Here is a 19,615-nt window from a genome sequence, read left to right as displayed (position 1 = left end):
TAATGTTATTGCTTTTACCTCTCTAATTGCTCGTCGGAAAATTCTGACTCTATGGAAGTCACCCTTACCACCATCGTTTAAAGCCTGGCTATGTGACACATTGTCTTTCTTAAAACTTAAGAAGATAAAGTTTACTCTCAGAGGCTCTACTGATACATTTTATTCTCATTGGAAACCACTGATTAATTATGTGAACCAGCTTTCTGTTAGGGAAATGTCACTGTAGTGGCATATTTAGTATTTGTCTGCATAGGTTCCTACCTCGCTGTACCTCACTGGCTGCCCGCCACACCATCAGCCGCATTATAGGTGTAATTGAGCCGAAACCCCTAATGATTCCTGCTGGTCCATATATATATATATATATATATATATATATATATATATATATATATATATATGTCTAGTAATTGATTTACTTACTTAGTTATTTTTATTTCTTATTATTATTTATTCCTTTTTGTTTGTTCTTTTTTGTGTAAGTAAAATCAGTTAAGTAATAACTTTCATCCCCCACATTCACAAAAGTAAGAAATTGGCACATTTATCAACGTTGTGACTAAAAGAAGAGGCGTAACATGCTGTTAACAAGGACTGAGATTAAGAACAAAGAAACAGAGGAGGTGAGAGAAAAGAAATAATAGAGATGGAGGTGGAACGGACATGTTGAATTTTGATGTTCTGCACTGATGTATCAAAACAACTGAATTAAAAAGGACCCATATCTGCTCTATGTCTATCTGCAACAGAATCAGTATTGCAGTGAACAACCACAACTTATTTTTGAAGTCTGAGTTTCAAATGTTTTCATTGCAGTGGCAATTACAGTGGGTTTTATTGTTAAATTTACTAGCCAATGGGTTGGCTGTTGTAGTACATTTCATTCGATAAATGTGTCAACTCAGACTTTTGTTGATTTTGTTTCACAGACCAGACATCGTGTTTGGCCAAGAAATCACCAAATTATGCTGATGTCTTGCTCACAATGACTGATGTAGTCCGACTGTGCTCCCCATGATATGATGATATGAGTAAGAAAGTAGAGCATCTCATCAATACCAAGTTCTGAATTAACAGCTGAAGGCCCGCATGGTGTGCTCCATTTTCAGCTTTGTTTCATTAAGTGCAGCTGCTCTTGAAAACTGAGAGTATAAGGTTTTATTACAGCAAGCAACTTCAAGTTTCTTACTTCCACTGCAGCCTAGAAAATTGACACTTTCTGACAGCCAGCCTATCAGTCAGATTTGCATTAAGCAAGTGGTGTGATAAACTGGGTGGAAGAAAATAAGGAGTCAACACAGCACAAACACTATCAACAAACATGAGGTGGAGCTATGATTCAAAGAAGGCCGGCTCCAATCAAAACTAAATCCACCTCCTCATTACTGACTACCAAATTGTCGGTGACATCAAAGTAGCTTCCCAGACTGCCTTGTTAGAGACCCATCGAGCTCTACGCCGATGCAATCTCACTGCAGACAAAACAGGCAACACTACGACACACACAACCTCTCGTCCTTATCGAAAGGCAAAAGACGAGGATGAAAGAGGCATACAGTCAAGAAGAGAGAGGGAGAGAGAAGAGTAAACAGACTAATGCAGATGAAAAGAGAGAAGGTAAAAAAACACAGATTACGAGAGAGATGAGATGGAAAAAGACAAAAGAGATGAAAGCAAGTGTGCCCCCTCTTAGACATCAATCCACTCCACTGTGAGGAAGCTTCTCAGAGAAGACTTTGAAAAGGGGCAATGGGCCCATCAAAGAACCCAGAGGTTAGAGCTATGAAATATACACAAACTCTCTTCATATTGATGTTGAGAATGGGCTGCATCTAGAGACATTGCCAAAACTACAACACACATGTACACCTATCAGCTCCATGTGGAGGAAAACAAACTAGAATGTGGGCAGAAGCATACATTCAGCACCCCAACAGTGTGTAAACAAACATTCACAGATGTTGCACACAACTAAATCACATCTAAATGAACTGCACACAGACTTCTTTACAAAATGTCTGGTATTTCTTCTAACCCGCTCATGTACTGCTGTGTGCACATGGATGTATATTTGCAGTATGCTTGTGCAGACATGCATAAATACACGCACCCTGCTAGACCCCCTGCTGGCGGTAAAAATTGTTCATTTTTTGCTCGAGTTGATTTGAAAGGGAATTTTTTTTTAAGGTAATAGGAGACAAAATGAGAGAGACAGAAAGAGCCTCTGGGCAATTATTACTGTGGTGTGTGGTGTGTGTGTGTGTGTGTGGGGGGAGGGGCAGTGTGTAGAAAGGTGTGAAAGGTGACAAGTTGGGGTCATTGAATATGTGAAGCTTCTCACACACACACACATGCACACACACACACACACACACACACACACACACACACACACCCCAAGACTCTTATTTGTCTTGACTGCGTTGTGACTGCAGGTAAACAAAATGAGCATAAACTCTAATTAAGAACTTCAGATTCACACAGCAGAATAGCGTGTGTGGGTGTTTTCAAAGGTCCTTTATACTAGAGATAGCCTGCATTTATCTGTGTCCAATTTCTTTTTTTAGCGCACATGTGTAGCCCAGGGCAGAATGTGTTCCTCAGGGAAAACCAGCTAGGGTCAAGGGCAACCTTTGTGTGTTTGTCTGGGAGCACTTTAGGGTCTCTTTACCACTGTGTTGCATGCATGTGTACTAACATGTGACACAATAAGTCAAACAAACAAAGGCACTCTCCAACCTTACATTACATGTTAACCCTAAATATATTCAAAACTCACTCCAAAACACAACAGATGTTACACTTAAACACACCATGCCTTGAATTGGTAAAATGGGTTGTACATCCACCATATACTGGTTTTCTGAGGAGACGTGCTGAAGGTAAAAAAACAAACATGATTTTTTACCAAATGTGAACTATTATTAGCTTTAACCTAGGCTGGATTGCCAACTGGGATAATCAGACAAAAACCCCAAATTGAATAACAATTGACCATCCAAATGAACCATTCATATTATGTATCACCACATACTGTTGGGGTTAACTCCCTCCATACAAAAATCCTATATAATTATTCTGAATATAACACAGGCCTATTGTTGCTCACAGTAGAAGGTTGCCATGTATTTTTCATTTACGTCATTACGTCGTTTTTAGACAGGAAGTATTTTGTGTTGATATCCTGCTGCTCAAACTGACTACATGTGAAAAAGATTATATTCTTACAAATCCTGTGCTTAAAGTCAATGCATCAAACCTCTGCCACAGTTCAATTAATGCAACTTGATTTATACTACTCTACTGTGTAATTTAAAAGCCTCTGGTAGAAGCACTTAACATTTCTGTCCATCTGTATGTGGAACTTGTTGAGGAAATGACTGTCAAGAGCACTTTGTGACAGCGTGGTATACATAGTTGCTTTAGAGTTTACATAATGTCCATCCCATGTTTTTAAAACCACTAGCTTTCTCTGAGAGGACTCCTTGATGTCGTTTAGTCTCCCACCACAGTGTGACTCACTCATGTGCAGACTGTATATGACCTCAGCTCTGTGGGTCTGTCTGCAGCTCATTACCTCCATGTTGTTTTCCACCTAAACATATTATGCTATTCTGCATATTTTGCATGTACAACATATTTCTATCTATTCATTTCTATCATGTTTATCTATTAGTATGTTGTGTTTTCATTATCTATTTTTATTTATCTTTTAGGGGTTGTATTATACATTACTTTATAAGGGACTTTTGGTGACCAGGTTTATGTGGTCAGGCTGTGGATCTCCATGCCTGAGGATCTTAGATGTGCTTAGCCTGTTTTCTCTTTTAAATCCCTCCTCAAAGCTATTTTTTCATGATTTATTTTTTATTCTCATTTTAACAACTTAATGAATGTCTTATTTTTTAAGATATTTTATCCATTGTATCAGTTGATTGTTTTGGTTGACTTTTCTTTGTTTTATATGTTGGCCTGTGGCTTAACCTGCAGTATCTGTTGTCTGGCTGAACCCTTTTGTAAAGCACTTTGTAAAAAAAATGCTAACTTATTTATTGGTTAAGTTGTTTTTTAAGAAAAAATCATTCTCTGTTTGGAGCTTCTGAAATGTGAGGATTTGCCTTTTATCTTTTATTTATCACTGTAGATTGAATTGAATTTGGGATTTGGACCTGCTATATCCAGTCCAAGCAGTAGAGAAAGCAGTAGGAAGCACAATCATCCTTCTGATTTTCTATTCAAGCAGCAGTTTACTGCAATCACCTGAGGCCTGTACTACGAATCAAGATCAACATGTCCAGTATTTCTTTCAGTGATCCGGCTTCACCAAACCTAACAACCGCGGTCCCGCATAACCTGTATCACGACGCTGGTTAACAACTAGTTCAATCAACCCAGGGCTTTCCAATCCAGCGGCGCGCGCGTTCACATAAAAGAGGTGGTGTTTGCGCACCACGACCAATCGCAAACATCTACCAGAGCCGCATATTTTACATAAGAGCAAACTATAATTCTACATAAATATGAAGAACACAGACACGGTTTTACAGGCAAAATGCAGGAAGGAAAGCTGGCAAAAAAAGCCGACGCTGTTCTGCGTAAATCACAACGCTTATCCTATCAATATCACTTCCAGTGATGTAGTCTACGTGATAGTAAGCTCCAAGATGTCTATATACCCACTTAAAAATGTCCAATGACACGTAACATACTTTCGATTATATTTTTGATAGATTTTGAATTGTTAGCCGTGCTTTTTTCTAAGGTAGCCTATTTTTTTTGCATAAAAGTGTATCGGAATGCAGGAAATGAAGTCGTTGATGCTTAAAACTTCCCTGGGGGAGGACACCCAGACCCCCCACTATGATATGCCCCCCTCCTCCCCAAAGGCAGATTCTGGCCAATATACAGTACAGTACACCCACTATAATAGCCTACATTAGACTACACTGGTCACTTCCCCGTCAGTCAGGCACAAGATATGACCATAATTACACTTTTGCTTTCCATGAACTGTCGTTGCTTTAGCCTTTTATTTCAGTTGCAACCCCAGCAGTGGTAAGCTGTCAAAGAAAATAAAAAAATATCAAAACATAATTCTAACCGATGTGCGTATTGGCAACACATGGCTGAAGAAGCCGACAAATAGCCTATATGTAATTCCCTCCGCTTCAAATCTATATCTTTCATAAATATACCCATCAGGGAATGTTAACGGGGTTGTCGGTCTCTAAATGTTTAAACTTTTCTGAGCGCACCTCTCTCTCTCTCCGCCCACCAAGCTCCAGCTGATCTTCTAAGAACGGTGACGCTGTTATCAGTCGAGTATTGATTGGTCAGTAGGCGGTGCTTTCACACCGGTTGATCTCTAATCTCCAACATAACCTGCTCCCGACCAGGGGCCTGTTTCACAAAACCAAGATAAGGGATTAAGCCGGGATTTATCAGTTATCCTGGCTGATTTAAGCCTTGACTCGGTTTCACGAAAGTGGAGGCACATAAATCACCATGGAGATTTATTCTGTGCAGCTAGCCTGCTCCCGAGGGAGGAACAGAGTGAAAGAGACATTTATGCATCATACTCTAGCGCTGTAGAAAATTTAACTTCATGGTAAATTTCCTGAGTAACATTTTCTTCTGCTTACTTTTAAGGCAAATAGTACAACTGTTAATTTGTGCAAATGATTAGTAGTCTAATCCTTGAATGGAATGATTATGACGGTTTCAGTTCAGAGCAGTGGTCAGTTAATGTATATATTTAGGCTACTTACGCATTCAGTCGGTCCGTGATCGTCTGCTACGCTTTCTCTCGCTGTTTCATTACAGCGGCCGTGTTTCTTTTCTTTTTATACAAAAATGTGTTTCACATCATCATACTTCCACAAGAAGCTGCTGCTCACTGTGTATAAAGTATGTACAATGCGTATTCTCTATTTTGGCATCAGTAAATCTGTGATCGACCTTGCGGTCTTTTGAGGAAAGCCGTGGACGCGCATCTATCCGAATTACTTCAGCCTGGCTCAACCTAGTTGCTCCTCCTCAGCCTGGCTTGGCCTTCGTGAAACGCACCAAGCCAGGATGCACAGATTAGACTAGGTCAAGCCTCGCTTTATCAGTTATCCTGGATTTATATATTCTGCTTTTGTGAAACAGGCCCCAGGTTAGGCGTTCAGGATAAGTTACCACGGCGATTGAACCCGATAACAACTAATCCACCTTCATAGTACAGAAAACCCTGGGTTGAACCTGAAGTTAGCTCGTTAACACCAAATCTCGCTTCGTAGTACAGGCCTCTGGTGTCCCAGGTAAAATAAGTCTGAAATAAATGGTGAGAATGAAAACCAGCACGAGTCTGAGGGCTGACGAACAGGACTGCCAACCACTGGTCTGGAGGGCTAGTAATAGCAGTAAGGTTTTAGGAACTTAAAAGTCATCAAAACCTAGGTATATTACAATTGCAAAATTAAAATAAGATACTGTATACCTTTAATACAATAACTAAAGCCAGCACAATAGTAATGTGTTTCAAACTGGGATGACATTTACCTTTATAAACTTCACTTGATATTAGATTTTGTTCAGTGATAGTTCTTACCTTTCCCATCATGCCTTTCCCATCATGCCTCTAGTCTACACACACACACACACACACACACACACACACACACACACACACACACACACACACACACACACACATGTACAATAAATACACACACACACACACACACACATGTACAATAAATACACACACACACACACACATACAATAAATACACAATGCTTGCAAGACTGTAAAGATAATACAGACAGATCAAAAGATGAAAAAACTACATCTAGGACTGATGGAATAAAATACACCTGTAACCTTTGACACCATTAGTGGACCATTATTTGGATGAAACACCTGCCCTTCATCTATCAAGCCATCTCAGCAGCATCTTCCTTTCTCTGTCACACCTGTCTCTCTGTCGCTGTCTGGCAGGTGGGATTTTGAAGTGGAGAGGTGGAAAGTCAGGACAGAGAAGTGAGAAAATGGAAAAGGATAAATGGATAGATGGAGACAATGGCACACAAATGAGGTGATGAAGAGAATAGAGGGTTAGTCTGACGGAAATAACAACAAACGAGTAAACCAATGCAACACTAAACAACAGGAGCCACATATAGATGTTGAGGACAGACAGATACACAAACAGTAAATAGTTCAGCGTCCATGTGATCAGAACAATCATCACCATGTTTCCATTAGGTAATCAGCATAAAAATAGCTGCTGTGTCAAAATACTGGATGCATAGTAGCCTCCAGACAGAAATACAATAGTATATGTATGTGTGTGTCTACCCTAGTGTGTGCGCATGTGAGTAGGCCTATGTCTGTGTATGTATGTGCAGTATGTGTGTCTCTACAGTCTGCATGTTCAAATGCTGTTGAACAAGTAATTTCATTCAGCACTACAAGCATCACAAAATTCCCGAATGTCCCAATTTACAGCCTGTCAGTGGCTTTATCTCTGTGTGAGTCAATCAATAGAGCTAATCAATAAGAAAAAGCCCTGCAGTCTGGGCAAGAGGAACTGGAGCACAGGAACACATTCTGCCGCTCTACTGTAGAGGCCGAGTGTGATAATGCCAACAATTAAAGTCACAAAAATAACTACAGTAACAATGTCAATATAACTTTGGCCAGCAAACAGCTAAATCTATAGCAGTAACACAATGACACTAGTAACACAGACAATTTCATGTTCAAAAGAGTAAAAACCATAACAGAAAACATCTGCAGCTACTGTAAGAGCAACATAAAACATCTGCAAAATCCCCAGCAGCAACAGAACTGCGGATTTACAACACCAACACATGACGAATATCAGCAATCAAAAACATTAGAAAAAGATAATGACACCTACCACAAGAGCAAAAGTAATGACAGACGCTGCAAACAACAACAAAATGAAATCAGTTCAGCTAAACAGAGTCATGGAAATTGCTGAGCAGCACTGTGCCATTTTAGTCTGCTTACCTGCACAAAACCAACACAAAAAAACATTTTGTTGTTTTTTGCAGGATTGAAAAACAGGATGTAATAGAAGTAATCCCTCCTCGCGATACTGGGAACTTGTGAAATTTTGAGCTGTTTTAAAGGGTTTGTTGTGTCTGTCAGTTTGAGATTCAAATTTGTTTTACTTCAGTCACCTTGTGTCTTTTTAATCTCCCACTTATTTTCAGCTGTTTCTTCACTTTTATTCCCTATGCAGTAATGGATTTACTCTTACTACTACCATGTTTGTAAATGCAAAAAATGTATAAGAGAGTAGATGCTGGGCAATTCTCACATGTATAAACCCTCTATAAATATATATAAAATTCCCACTCGTCCCATACTGGGCAGTCTATTCCCTTCCTCCAAGCTCAGGTCCTCTACCAGAGGCCTGGGAGCCTGAGGGTTCTGCGCAGTAGCTTAGCTGTTCCTAGGTTTGCGCTCTTTTGGACAGATATCTCAGATGTTCTTCCTGGAATTTGGTGAAGCCACCGTCCCAGTTGGGGGTTCAGCCCAGAGTGCTCCAATTACCATTGTAACCACTGTTGCCTTCACTAAGTCCACTAATGCAGCGGTCCCCAACCCCCGGGCCGCGGACCGGTACCGGTCCGTGGGTCATTTGGTACCGGGCCGCAGAGAAAGAATAAATAACTTATATTATTCTGAATGATGTTTTATTTTGAAAAATGACCGGATTCCCTCTGATACATCTGTCTATGACTCACTCTTGACGCTTGTCTCCGTCACGTGATACGTTGCCGCTAAAATGAAACCCACAAGCTAGCAAAATGAGTAAAAAACAAACATCTTTGGAAAGTTTCTTTACGAAGGGGAAAAGGCCCAATGAGGAGACAGAAGAAGAGCCTACGACTTCCAAGAAAAAGAAAGCTGCATTTAACAGACAATACCAGGAGTCCTACTTAAAATATGGATTTATCGCGACAGGTGATTCCCGTGCACCAAGCCCGCTCTGCATAATATGCGGTGAGCGGCTCTCTAATGAGGCAATGAAGCCTTCAAAACTGCTTCGCCACTTGGAGACCAAGCACCCTGCATTAAAAGACAAGCCTTCGGAGTATTTTGAAAGAAAAAAGCATGAACAAGAAGGACAGAAGCAATTACTGAGGGCCACCACATCAACAAATGCGAGTGCACTGAGAGCATCATACTTGGTAGCTAATCGTATTGCTAAGGCTAAGAAGCCATTCACCATTGGTGAAGAATTGATCCTGCCCGCCACTAAAGACATTTGCCGTGAACTTCTAGGAGAGGCTGCGGTTAAAAAGATAGCACAGGTGCCTCTTTCGGCTAGCACCGTCAGTCGGCGCATTGAGGAAATAGCAGAGGACATTGAGACACAATTGTTGGAGAGGATTAATACATCACCGTGGTACGCACTCCAGGTTGACGAGTCTACAGATATTGACAACAAGGCAATACTACTTGTTTATGTGCGATATCTTTATCAGGAGGATGTGCATGAGGATATGTTATGTGCACTATCGTTGCCAACCAAAACCACAGCTGCAGAACTATTCAAGTCGCTGGATGATTATATATCAGGAAAACTGAAATGGTCCTTTTGTGTCGGCATATGCACAGACGGAGCTGCTGCCATGACCGGACGGCTGTCTGGTTTAGCTACTCGGATTAAGGAGGTTGCACCTGAATGTGAGTCTACGCATTGTGTCATTCACAGAGAAATGCTGGCTAGCCGAAAAATACCACCGGAACTTAACAGCGTATTGAATGATGTCGTTAAAGTTATTAACCACATCAAAGCACACGCCCTTAACTCGCGCCTGTTCGAGCAGCTTTGTGAGGAGATGGACGTGGAGCACAGACACCTTCTCTTACACACAGAAATAAGATGGTTATCCCGAGGGAGATCGCTGGCCAGAGTGTTTGAATTACGAGAGCCGCTGCAGAGATTTCTCTCAGAAAAAAAGTCACCGCTGGCAGCACATTTCAGTGACGAGGAATGGGTCGCAAAACTCGCTTACTTGTGCGACATATTCAACCTGCTCAATGAACTCAATCTGTCACTTCAGGGGAAAATGACAACTGTCTTCAAGTTGGCAGATAAAGTAGCTGCATTTAAAGCCAAACTGGATTTGTGGAGACGGCGCGTGAACAGAGGTATATTTGACATGTTTCAAACATTCGCGGGGATTTTGGAAGAGACTGAGCCCGAGCCTTCATTCTCTCAGCTGGTGCACGATCACCTGTCTTTGCTTTTAAAAGAGTTTGAGCGCTACTTCCCAACCACAAAAGACCCACGAACTGCCAAGGAATGGATCCGCGACCCATTTGTCAACAAACCAGGTGAATCCAGCATGTCTATGCAAGAAGAAGATCAACTGCTGGAGATCGCAAATGACGGCGGCCTTAAAAGTATGTTCGAGACAACAACTCTGCCGGTGTTCTGGATTAAAGTCACGGCAGAATACCCTGAGATCGCCACGAAAGCACTGAAAACCCTGTTGCCATTTCCAACATCCTATTTGTGTGAAGCGGGATTTTCTGCAGTGACAGCAACCAAAACAAAATTACGGAGTAGACTGGACATAAGCAGCACACTTCGGGTGTCATTGTCTCCCATTACTCCTAGATGGGACCGTCTCGTTGCAGAGAAACAAGCTCAGGGCTCCCATTGATTTAGCGTTATGGTGAGTTGTATTTTTCATGCACTTTATATTTGTTTTTGTGTTGTATCTTATTTTGAAGGCATGTTTAAACATTACCATAGCGACCAGAGAGTGTTAGGGGGCAGAGAGGATGTTACTCATGTTATGTTGTTGGCGCGATGTTACGAGGACGTTGCTAATAAAGTTGCATACGAGTACACAGTGGATTCACGTTTATTATTATAAATACCACAGTTTTTATGCCGGTCGTATCATTTTATTTTGTGTATTTATCCGCCACACCTTAAAGGCCGGTCCGTGAAAATATTGTCTGACATTAAACCGGTCCGTGGCGCAAAAAAGGTTGGGGACCGCTGCACTAATGTATTGTTCCAGTAGCCCATTTCTCATCAGGTTGTCCTGGTTCCCCAACACCTGATGTAGACCTTGTTGACCCGGGCGACATCTGAGCCGGTATGACTCTCTTGTTTATGGTTTTGAGCATAGATGAGGTAGGTAGATAATATGAATATATATATATATATATATATATATATATATATATACTCTAAGATCCTATAGCCATCTCTGCTTTTCATACTGTAACAATGACCCTGTGTCTGTGACCCCTGCAACTTTCCACCTGTCTAAAGATAGACACACACAGGTTGCCTGCAAAAACAAATGAGTAAAGCTACAAACTAAAATAGATGTAGCTGTTTACACTGAAATTGCAATGACGTTCAAACTTAAGTAGTAAATGCATTCAAGCATTGTAGTGTCACAACAGAACAACAAACCTTATAAGCATGAACTTCACAAAGACTGAAAGTGCTAAAACTGGATGTCAAATATTATTTGCTGTAATGCGAGGAGGAGGACACATGCACACACACACACGTACAATAAATACACAATGCTTGCAAGACTGTAAAGATAATACAGACAGATCAAAAGATTAAAAAAAACTACATCTAGGACTGATGGAATAAAATACACCTGTAACATTTGACACCATTAGTGGACCACACACACCAGTTGTAGCCACTAAAAAAACACTGACATATACAGTTGTGGCTGTCCATTGGAATACTGACAGCAACACAAATGTGCCCACACACACACACTTGTAAACACATACACACTATTATACACACGTCTGCACGCACACACACACACACACACACACACACACACACACACACACAAACTCGAACACCTGTCTGTGGCAACAGTCCATAGAGATAGGAAGGCTGACAGGAGCTGCTGGAGCCAAAGCTGGGAACCATGGGAGCTGTCAAGCTCATTTCCCCGAGACACCTCCAGGCTCACACACACACACACACACACACACACACACACACACACACACACACACACACACACACACTGATATTGTATTGACTTAAATTTACTCCCTGGAGCCAACCTACCATGGCTGTCATATACTGTACTTTATCCAAACCTTAAACTCAACCTAACCCTAACCCTAGCCTCCGTCTTTAAAATAAAGCTTCCTAATAAGGTGAGAAACAGTCATCACAAGTGACCAGCTGGCCAGGTTTTCTATTCTTGTATAGAACCCACAATAGAAACAGCAGAGATGGCATGCAACCTTCATAGTTTCTAGGTAAACACTGCAAAAGCACACATTCACTCCCACAGACCAATAAGGTGATATAAAACAAATGTTTTGAGGGAATTTTTACAGGGAGAAAAAGAGCAGTATGGTTTCAGTGTCCAGTCTGGGGATGTACTGGCTGGAGCAAATTTCATGTAGATGCAAACTTACTCTTGATTATATTTATGACTAAGGTTGTTCATGTCAGAGTTAAATATAATAAACTGCCCAAGCACAGTCTGATTCATAAAACGACGTCAGGTTTCAAGACATTACTGTTTTCAGATCCGCTCTCCTATGCTACAACTTGTCAGAGCTATAAGGAAGACCATTATTTTCTTTCAATGATGCAAACAGGTCCACCACCTAAAACCAATGTCTGAATGTCTTAATCTGGAACTAGATCTACTTTGAATAGTGAAAATGTAAAAGTTAGTTCTCTTGTTTAACTACACCTCTTCATGTTCATCACATATCTGCAGCTGCTTCATAGTAAAATACTTCCAATTGTGCCATTACCTCATGCAAACTATCACATTTCCAGCTTTGGTTCTAATTTTGGTACCATTTCCAAATGATCCTGGCTAGACTAGGCGAGACTAAAAACACTATAAACATTAGAGTAACGACTAAGGAAAAGGTGGACAAGATGAGCTCAGGCTAGCAAGACCATCTCTGCAGCCATGTCATGACTGAGTCACTCATCAGGATAGGGTCTGCTAGCCTGGCCTGCCAAGGTTTTTCAAATGTAAACAGAAGAAAAGGTGAAGTTGGCTATCAGCTCAGATCTATGTATGGCTACGATCCCGACTACTTGGACAAGCAAGACCATCTCTGCGTCCATCTTTACGTCAGAGGGGGCACCAAGACAAGCGCGGAGGCATTGGACACCGACTGTGACTTCTCTGGGTATCCTGGTAGTCAGTGTGCAGGTGTCAGACAGTGAGCTGGGTGGCCTTATGAATCATGCTCAGGTTGAAGGAGCTAATGGGATAACATTTCACTGCAACTGTACCACACACAATTTCATGTGACAAATAAAAATTGATTGATTGAACAATCTGACTGAAAACCAGCATATGTGTTTTTGTCTTTGTTTGTCTACTAGTTCATTTAAAAATGTTGGGCCAGTTGAATTCGTTCCAGAGTAGACAACATGTTAAACGTATAAAAACTTGTTCTCTCTAAAAAGTATAAAGTCTTCTCCTATTCTCAACCTCCTTCAATCCATATTGATTCCATTTACATCTCAATTAGAGATGGGAGATGCACTTGGGGTGTAACCCACCTCTCACCCATTGTGGGTTTGGATTGGGTCAAGCCCCTGTACCAGAATCCCAAAGTTAATTGATCAAAACTAATGATATAATATTATAATATTCATGCAGGAAATTAATGGTAGCATGCAACCACATATTCTTTCAGTTCAGTATTTCAAAAATAATTACATGCTTAATTTGCACTTCACCTAGAGAACAAGAGTTTTTGCCATCAATTTACATGCTTTTCAGCATGATGTTTTTTAATGTAAAAAGTCCTGTTGTTTATAAATAACAAATTAAATGATATCTATTATCTTTTGCTGGCCTCCAAAGTAAACATATGTAAACAGTTTGAGTATATATGTTATACTTTTACAGTTTGTAGTTGAATACTCTACATACAATTCTGGCCCAGAGACAGGGAATCAAAATGGAGATTAATCAGTGAATGGAACACTTTTAAGTAAAATGTTTTGCTGAAGCACACACATTCTGTAAAAACATATAAACACAACTCGCAGTGGCTTCTCTCTGCTTTCTCTTTGCTTACTCTCTCCCTCTTTTCTCTCTCTCTCTCTCTGAATATTTTAGTATTGATGAGCCCATTACTGATGATAACACAGTGCTATGTCAGCATCATTTCTCTCTCTTTCTCAAACACACACACACACACACACACACACAGACACACACACACACACACACACACACACACAAGGAATCAGGTTACAACTCTGCTGCTGCTCTGAATTGTTGTGTGTGTGTGTGTGTGTGTGTGTGTGTGTGTGTGTGTGTGTGTGTGTGTGTGTGTGTGTGTGTGTGTGTGTGTGTGTGTGTGTGTGTGTGCATGCATGTTTGTGTGCTCAGCAGGAGGCTGGGGGATCTGACTTCCTGGCGTCAATCCAGTAAATTGCAATATTTTTCAGGCTGAAGACCGTTCACATGCACACACACCCAAACACAGATTTCAAGGGTAATGCCTGTTGGGTGCTAAAATGATGCAAGATGATAAACAAAGTGTATTAAATATGACCATGTCCTGCTCAAAGGCTGTTTAAAACAACACAAACAGCAACATAACAACAGAGCATCCAGACATCCAGAACATCCTGGATGTCAGGCTTTGCGCCTCACCTTCTGCTCTCTGTATGTTGCTGTTGTCAACAACAGACTTCGAGCTAGCAAGCCACATGTTGAAAATAGCAAGTTTTGAAGAACATTTGGATTGTGCAATAAGGGAGGCCTGCTAGTTTCTTTCAGTGAATGATTGTAAAGACTTAGAATAATATGTTTGCGGCATTTAACTGGGACGGCGATACACTGGTAAGAGCAAATTATGCCATTTATCCAGCTAATTTAAATAGCTCACGTTACTGTATTGTGTGAACAGTTAACTTCATTTAACATTTTTTACGTGGCGTTTTTTTTTTTGCGGGGTGCAATACAAGTTCCTTTCTGAGACTATTTTGCAGAGGCACCATCGCTGCGTCCAAAACGATCACGATTGTGATTGGTTTAAATAAATGCAAACAACCAAGAGCGTTTTTTTTTCTCCAATTCTAGAATGTATCTGTGGTGTAGCCAGACCTTACTTCACACAGCGCTGTGGAGATAGGTCTGGCAAGACTAAGCTTAGACAGAATATATGGATGTGATTCCTGAAACTGCAGAGCTTGGTTAACATTTCAGATGAATAACTGTCTCTCAAAGTTACATTCCAGGGATCCAAGACTCTAGAAAACCATCACAATGATGGAAACACAAAAGGCTGTGGATGTTGCTCTAGCTTGGTTTCATTCGACCAGAATGTTCAATCACAAGAGACATATCCCAATAGGTACAGGCATGACATCTGCTCTTGTGTATTTCATGACAGCATCACACGTCATGACCTTAACTGATCAGCGATGCTAAGTCTCTAAGTCAAAGCGACTCCAGATTGAGGAGAGCAGGTGAGACCAGCTACTGAAACTAATTGTATGTCAGAGATGACTGACGTCCACCTGGCAGATTCATTATCCCTCCACAACTCTAGTTATTTTCTCTGAGACTGGCCAATAAATGCCTAACGTAAGTTAGCTCAGTCTTTTCGAACAAGTGCTGGTGAGGTGAATAAAAGCCATTATCCTTTAGTGATTTCCCTTATTGGATTTAAACCAATAATAAAGGAGGAGCACATTAGATGAGGATTTTTTTTTTAAACTCTGAGACAAAAAGGGGTTGAAACTTGATATCAGGAAGATGTCTCTAATATTTTGTGCAATCAGCATATAATGGCATTATAATGATATTATCCGCAAATGATGCTATTCAGCTATGAGAGCGGGGGAGGGAACTTACAGTATAGCATTTAAAAAAAACAGAGTATAGTCATCAAGACATGTCCTGAGAGAAGCACTTATCCTATGTATGTGAACGCTGTTTAACTAGCCACACTCTTTGATCACAATCCCTCGTCTCAACAGCAGCAGATGTATCACTTATTATCATTTGAGAGCAGGCGTTGTGTGTGGCAAACTTTCATTTCAAATATCAGGGCTCTATTTTATTAGCTAACATTTAGCTGGACACTGAGTGTGGCCTTGACATTTACATTTTTTGTTTTTTCCCCAGACAGGTGCCCCTGAGAGAAGTCATGACACGGACTGAACAACAACACCACAACTAATGGCTCTAACAATTACCACCTTCCTGAAACGTTATCTAGTAAACATTACAAGCTTCTCAAAGATAGGGCTGCTTTATTGCTTTAATAATAATCATGTCAGCCTCCTTTGATCCATGGTGAAACCACTTCTCTCCAAAATGTCAACTTTCATGAACAAGGAAAACTGCCTCAGGGCCAAGAATGCTGAAAAACAACCTGACTTTAAGCTCCTCTTCAAAGGAGAAAACTGCACATAAGTTTATCCAAAAACTTCAAAATCACCAAATTTGGTGAAACAAGGGGTACAACCTCCTTGTGTGCAACCCTGTTCTACAAGGTAAATCGAATCCATCAAAGAGAAGTTTCCACATCCTGGCAACCCAAAAGCTTTTCTTATTAATGGCTTATGATTTGATTTAATTTACAATTGTATTTACAGTGTCAAATCATACCAGAAGTTATCTCAGGACACTTTACAGCTAGAGTAGGTTTAGACCACATTCTATAATTTACAAAGACCCAACAATTCCCCCTGATCTATAAAGCATTAGTACATGTTTTATTAACCATTAATAGAGCTATTAGTTACAGTATATAACCCTTTTAGAAAGGGTGCCATGTTAGAAAGTGATACTATACAAGATTTTACTGGATTGTGAGGCTACAGATGCAATGATGAGAATGCAACTGGGCTATTGCAATCTGTCCTAATAGAGTAGCCAGAGTATACTGTTATAATAGCTTGAAAGATTTAAGTCATAATAAGGTAAATACACTCTCTGTAGAGCAGCCTAGACACCCTATGACAACATTTTAGTGATATTACAGTATGATACAGATGAGCTACACACCGGTTTATAATGACAGTCACCTGCACAGTTCACCTGGGGTCTTTACTTCCGCTGTCGGGGTGGGGGGTTATGACACCCAGCAGGTCACACTCACACACTATACCACCGGTCACTATTTGGCTCATGCTCTGCACCATGCGCCTCGTTCAGTTTGTGCGCTGTATGTAGAAGTGGCAAGAAGCGTCAAGGTACAAACACAACACACATAGTTATTAGGCACTTACATCTCGGAGGATGGCGGTTGGCTACGGCAGAGGAGCGCGTGTCCGCACGCTTGTCCCATCGCGCATCCTGCCTCGCGCCTTCCCCGGTTAACCTAAACAGCTGCAGTCAAGGAGGAGGGGGGCTGTCTGTGTGCTGGGAGGGGGTGAAGGAGGATAGACGATGGATGGACACAGAGAGTGATGGTTGGGTGTGTGCTCTTCTCGCTTTCTCTCCCCTCTGTATCTGTCTTCCTCTCCCCAGTCTGCTCCCTGCTGCTGTCTCCTCTCGAGCTCTGACAGCGCGCGGGGATTGGTCGGGACCCAGTAACTGATACCCGAGCTTCGGTGAGCGCGAGAGAGAGAGAGAGAGAGAGAGAGAGAGAGAGAGAGAGAGAGAGAGAGAGAGAGAGAGAGAGAGAGAGAGAGAGAGAGAGAGAGAGAGAGAGAGAGAGAGAGAGAGAGAGAGACCAGTCGGTACTTTAACGCTCAATGCCACATAGCCAAAGACGCGTCAGTCAAACCGGAGCTGATCACATCACTCCTCTGCGTGCGCTTACAAACAATCTTCCTGCAGGTCATGCCTGCTCTGCCATGAGCACCCATTCATCCGTGAAAATGAAAGTCGTGTTGTGGTGAAAATTCAACTTTCACGGTGTATCTTCACACCGCAGCTGCGCATTTTCACACAACTCCCACCATAGACTCGTCTTCTTCCTACTTCATAGGCTAGGCTACTTTAGATCTGGGACCGGACAGAACTTGAAGTTGTTCCCTCTCCCTTCAAACACAGAAGATCTTATTGGCTCGTGCTGGCAGTGTTTCACTATAAACCACATATTGCACTTCACTCCTGTGTGTCTATAACGGGACAAAGGTCTCAGGGTCCAACACAGATCCTCTGCCTTATATGGCCTGCCCAGTATACACACCACGAAGCAGCACAGGGGATTCACTAGCCTACTGGAGCTGTGCCATACAAGAGCCTTTTAAAATGTTTATTGACATTCAAGACCTTTAAATATCCTCAAGTGGCTTCAGATGTCAGGTGTTTTACATTCCAAAGACCCAGTAAGGAGTTTTGAACATATTCACGTAAGACAAATAGAAAATCAGTATTTTATGTAAACAAAGCATTTGAATATATTACATCCCCTGTAGCCTACAGCCATGGTCCACCTACACAGGTGTTCTCAATTATTTTTTTGCCTGATTAAGGCTACTCAACGCTGTGTGAGCATGTGCAGACTGTGATTGATTGACAGCTCTGTCACTCACCTAACACTGATTTGTTGTTTCTGTTCATCATCATCATCATCATCATCATCATCATCATCTCTATCGTTTGTTAGTGAGTTTGGTGACCTTAGGAAATTTATACCACCCAACTCCAACCTGAGCAGAGGACTAATCAGCCATAACTGCAAACACCTGTGTGAATATACACAACCTCCATATAATTTGGATTTATAGTGTTAATCCACGAAGTACTGTAAAACATGAATATATTTTTGTGCTTTAAGTTTTGGTGGAGGGGCTTCACTTGTGTTAACATTTGGATTATACATTTCACCTTCACTTTTTCCTTACTTTTACATATTATTACTATTACATATTAACTTACTTTTTGACACAGAGTAATACGTCTGTGGTTGTGTCTTTAAAATGTTCTAGAAAAGTCTTGCAGCCTGATTGGCCTGCCAGTGATTAGAAAAAACTCAAGGCATAATTCAAGTCAAACTACTTACTAATTACTTTGTGTCAAAAAACAGATGCAACTACTAACATTAATAGTCTGTTCCATTAAATGTCTCAGTAAGATATATTAGCCAATATACATAACACCAAGACCCTTGGAGTGGCACTCTTAAATTAAATGCAGACACTATTAATGTTATCAATTACAACTGTGCTGAAATGTCAAAATACCTGCCATGTCAAAGTCCTATCTACAACACACTGCAAATGACCATTAGCTTACAGTGTAGTACAGCAGATCTTCTCTGACAGAAGAAATACAGAAAGTTCAGAGGTCTCCTGGTAACCAGCACATAGAAAATGGAGGGATGGCAATGGACCTTACAGTTGGTTACTGTGGTGGATTACTTATATCCTAAGTTTTAAGACAATGCTGTTATAGTGTGCTGATATGAATGGGAGTTTTAATGGGTTAATTGTTAGAGGTAAAACTATGCAATAGTACAAAGGGCAAAAATTAAAGGCCAAATATTTTTTTAACAGTATATAGAGTGAGATATGCTTTAATTAAATTGTGGATGTATTTTTTAGTGTTCATGTGGTATGCCTCTACACATGGGTTATATTTGATTATAGCAGGTCCTTCATTCGATAAATTGTGTCAATAAATA

At 40.9% G+C, this 19,615-nt stretch overlaps 1 protein-coding gene across 2 annotated transcripts in view; it reads right to left on the bottom strand.

Moving 5' to 3' along the window:
* Nucleotides 1-17,593, bottom strand: part of LOC116045553 (cGMP-dependent 3',5'-cyclic phosphodiesterase) — a 190,115-nt gene extending 172,522 nt beyond the window's left edge. For both annotated transcript variants that reach the window (XR_004103955.2, XM_031293242.2), the window contains exon 1: nucleotides 17,271-17,593. Coding sequence is in view for 1 of the 2 variants with exons in the window: in XM_031293242.2 (XP_031149102.1) it covers nucleotides 17,271-17,329 (59 nt within the window). In the remaining variant the exon portion in view is untranslated. The remainder of the gene's footprint in view (nucleotides 1-17,270) is intronic.
* Between the last annotated feature and the right edge of the window lie 2,022 nt (nucleotides 17,594-19,615).

This window comes from Sander lucioperca, chromosome 5 (assembly GCF_008315115.2).
Source record: "Sander lucioperca isolate FBNREF2018 chromosome 5, SLUC_FBN_1.2, whole genome shotgun sequence".
NCBI lineage: Eukaryota > Metazoa > Chordata > Actinopteri > Perciformes > Percidae > Sander > Sander lucioperca.
This window is presented reverse-complemented; position numbering and strand designations above follow the sequence as displayed.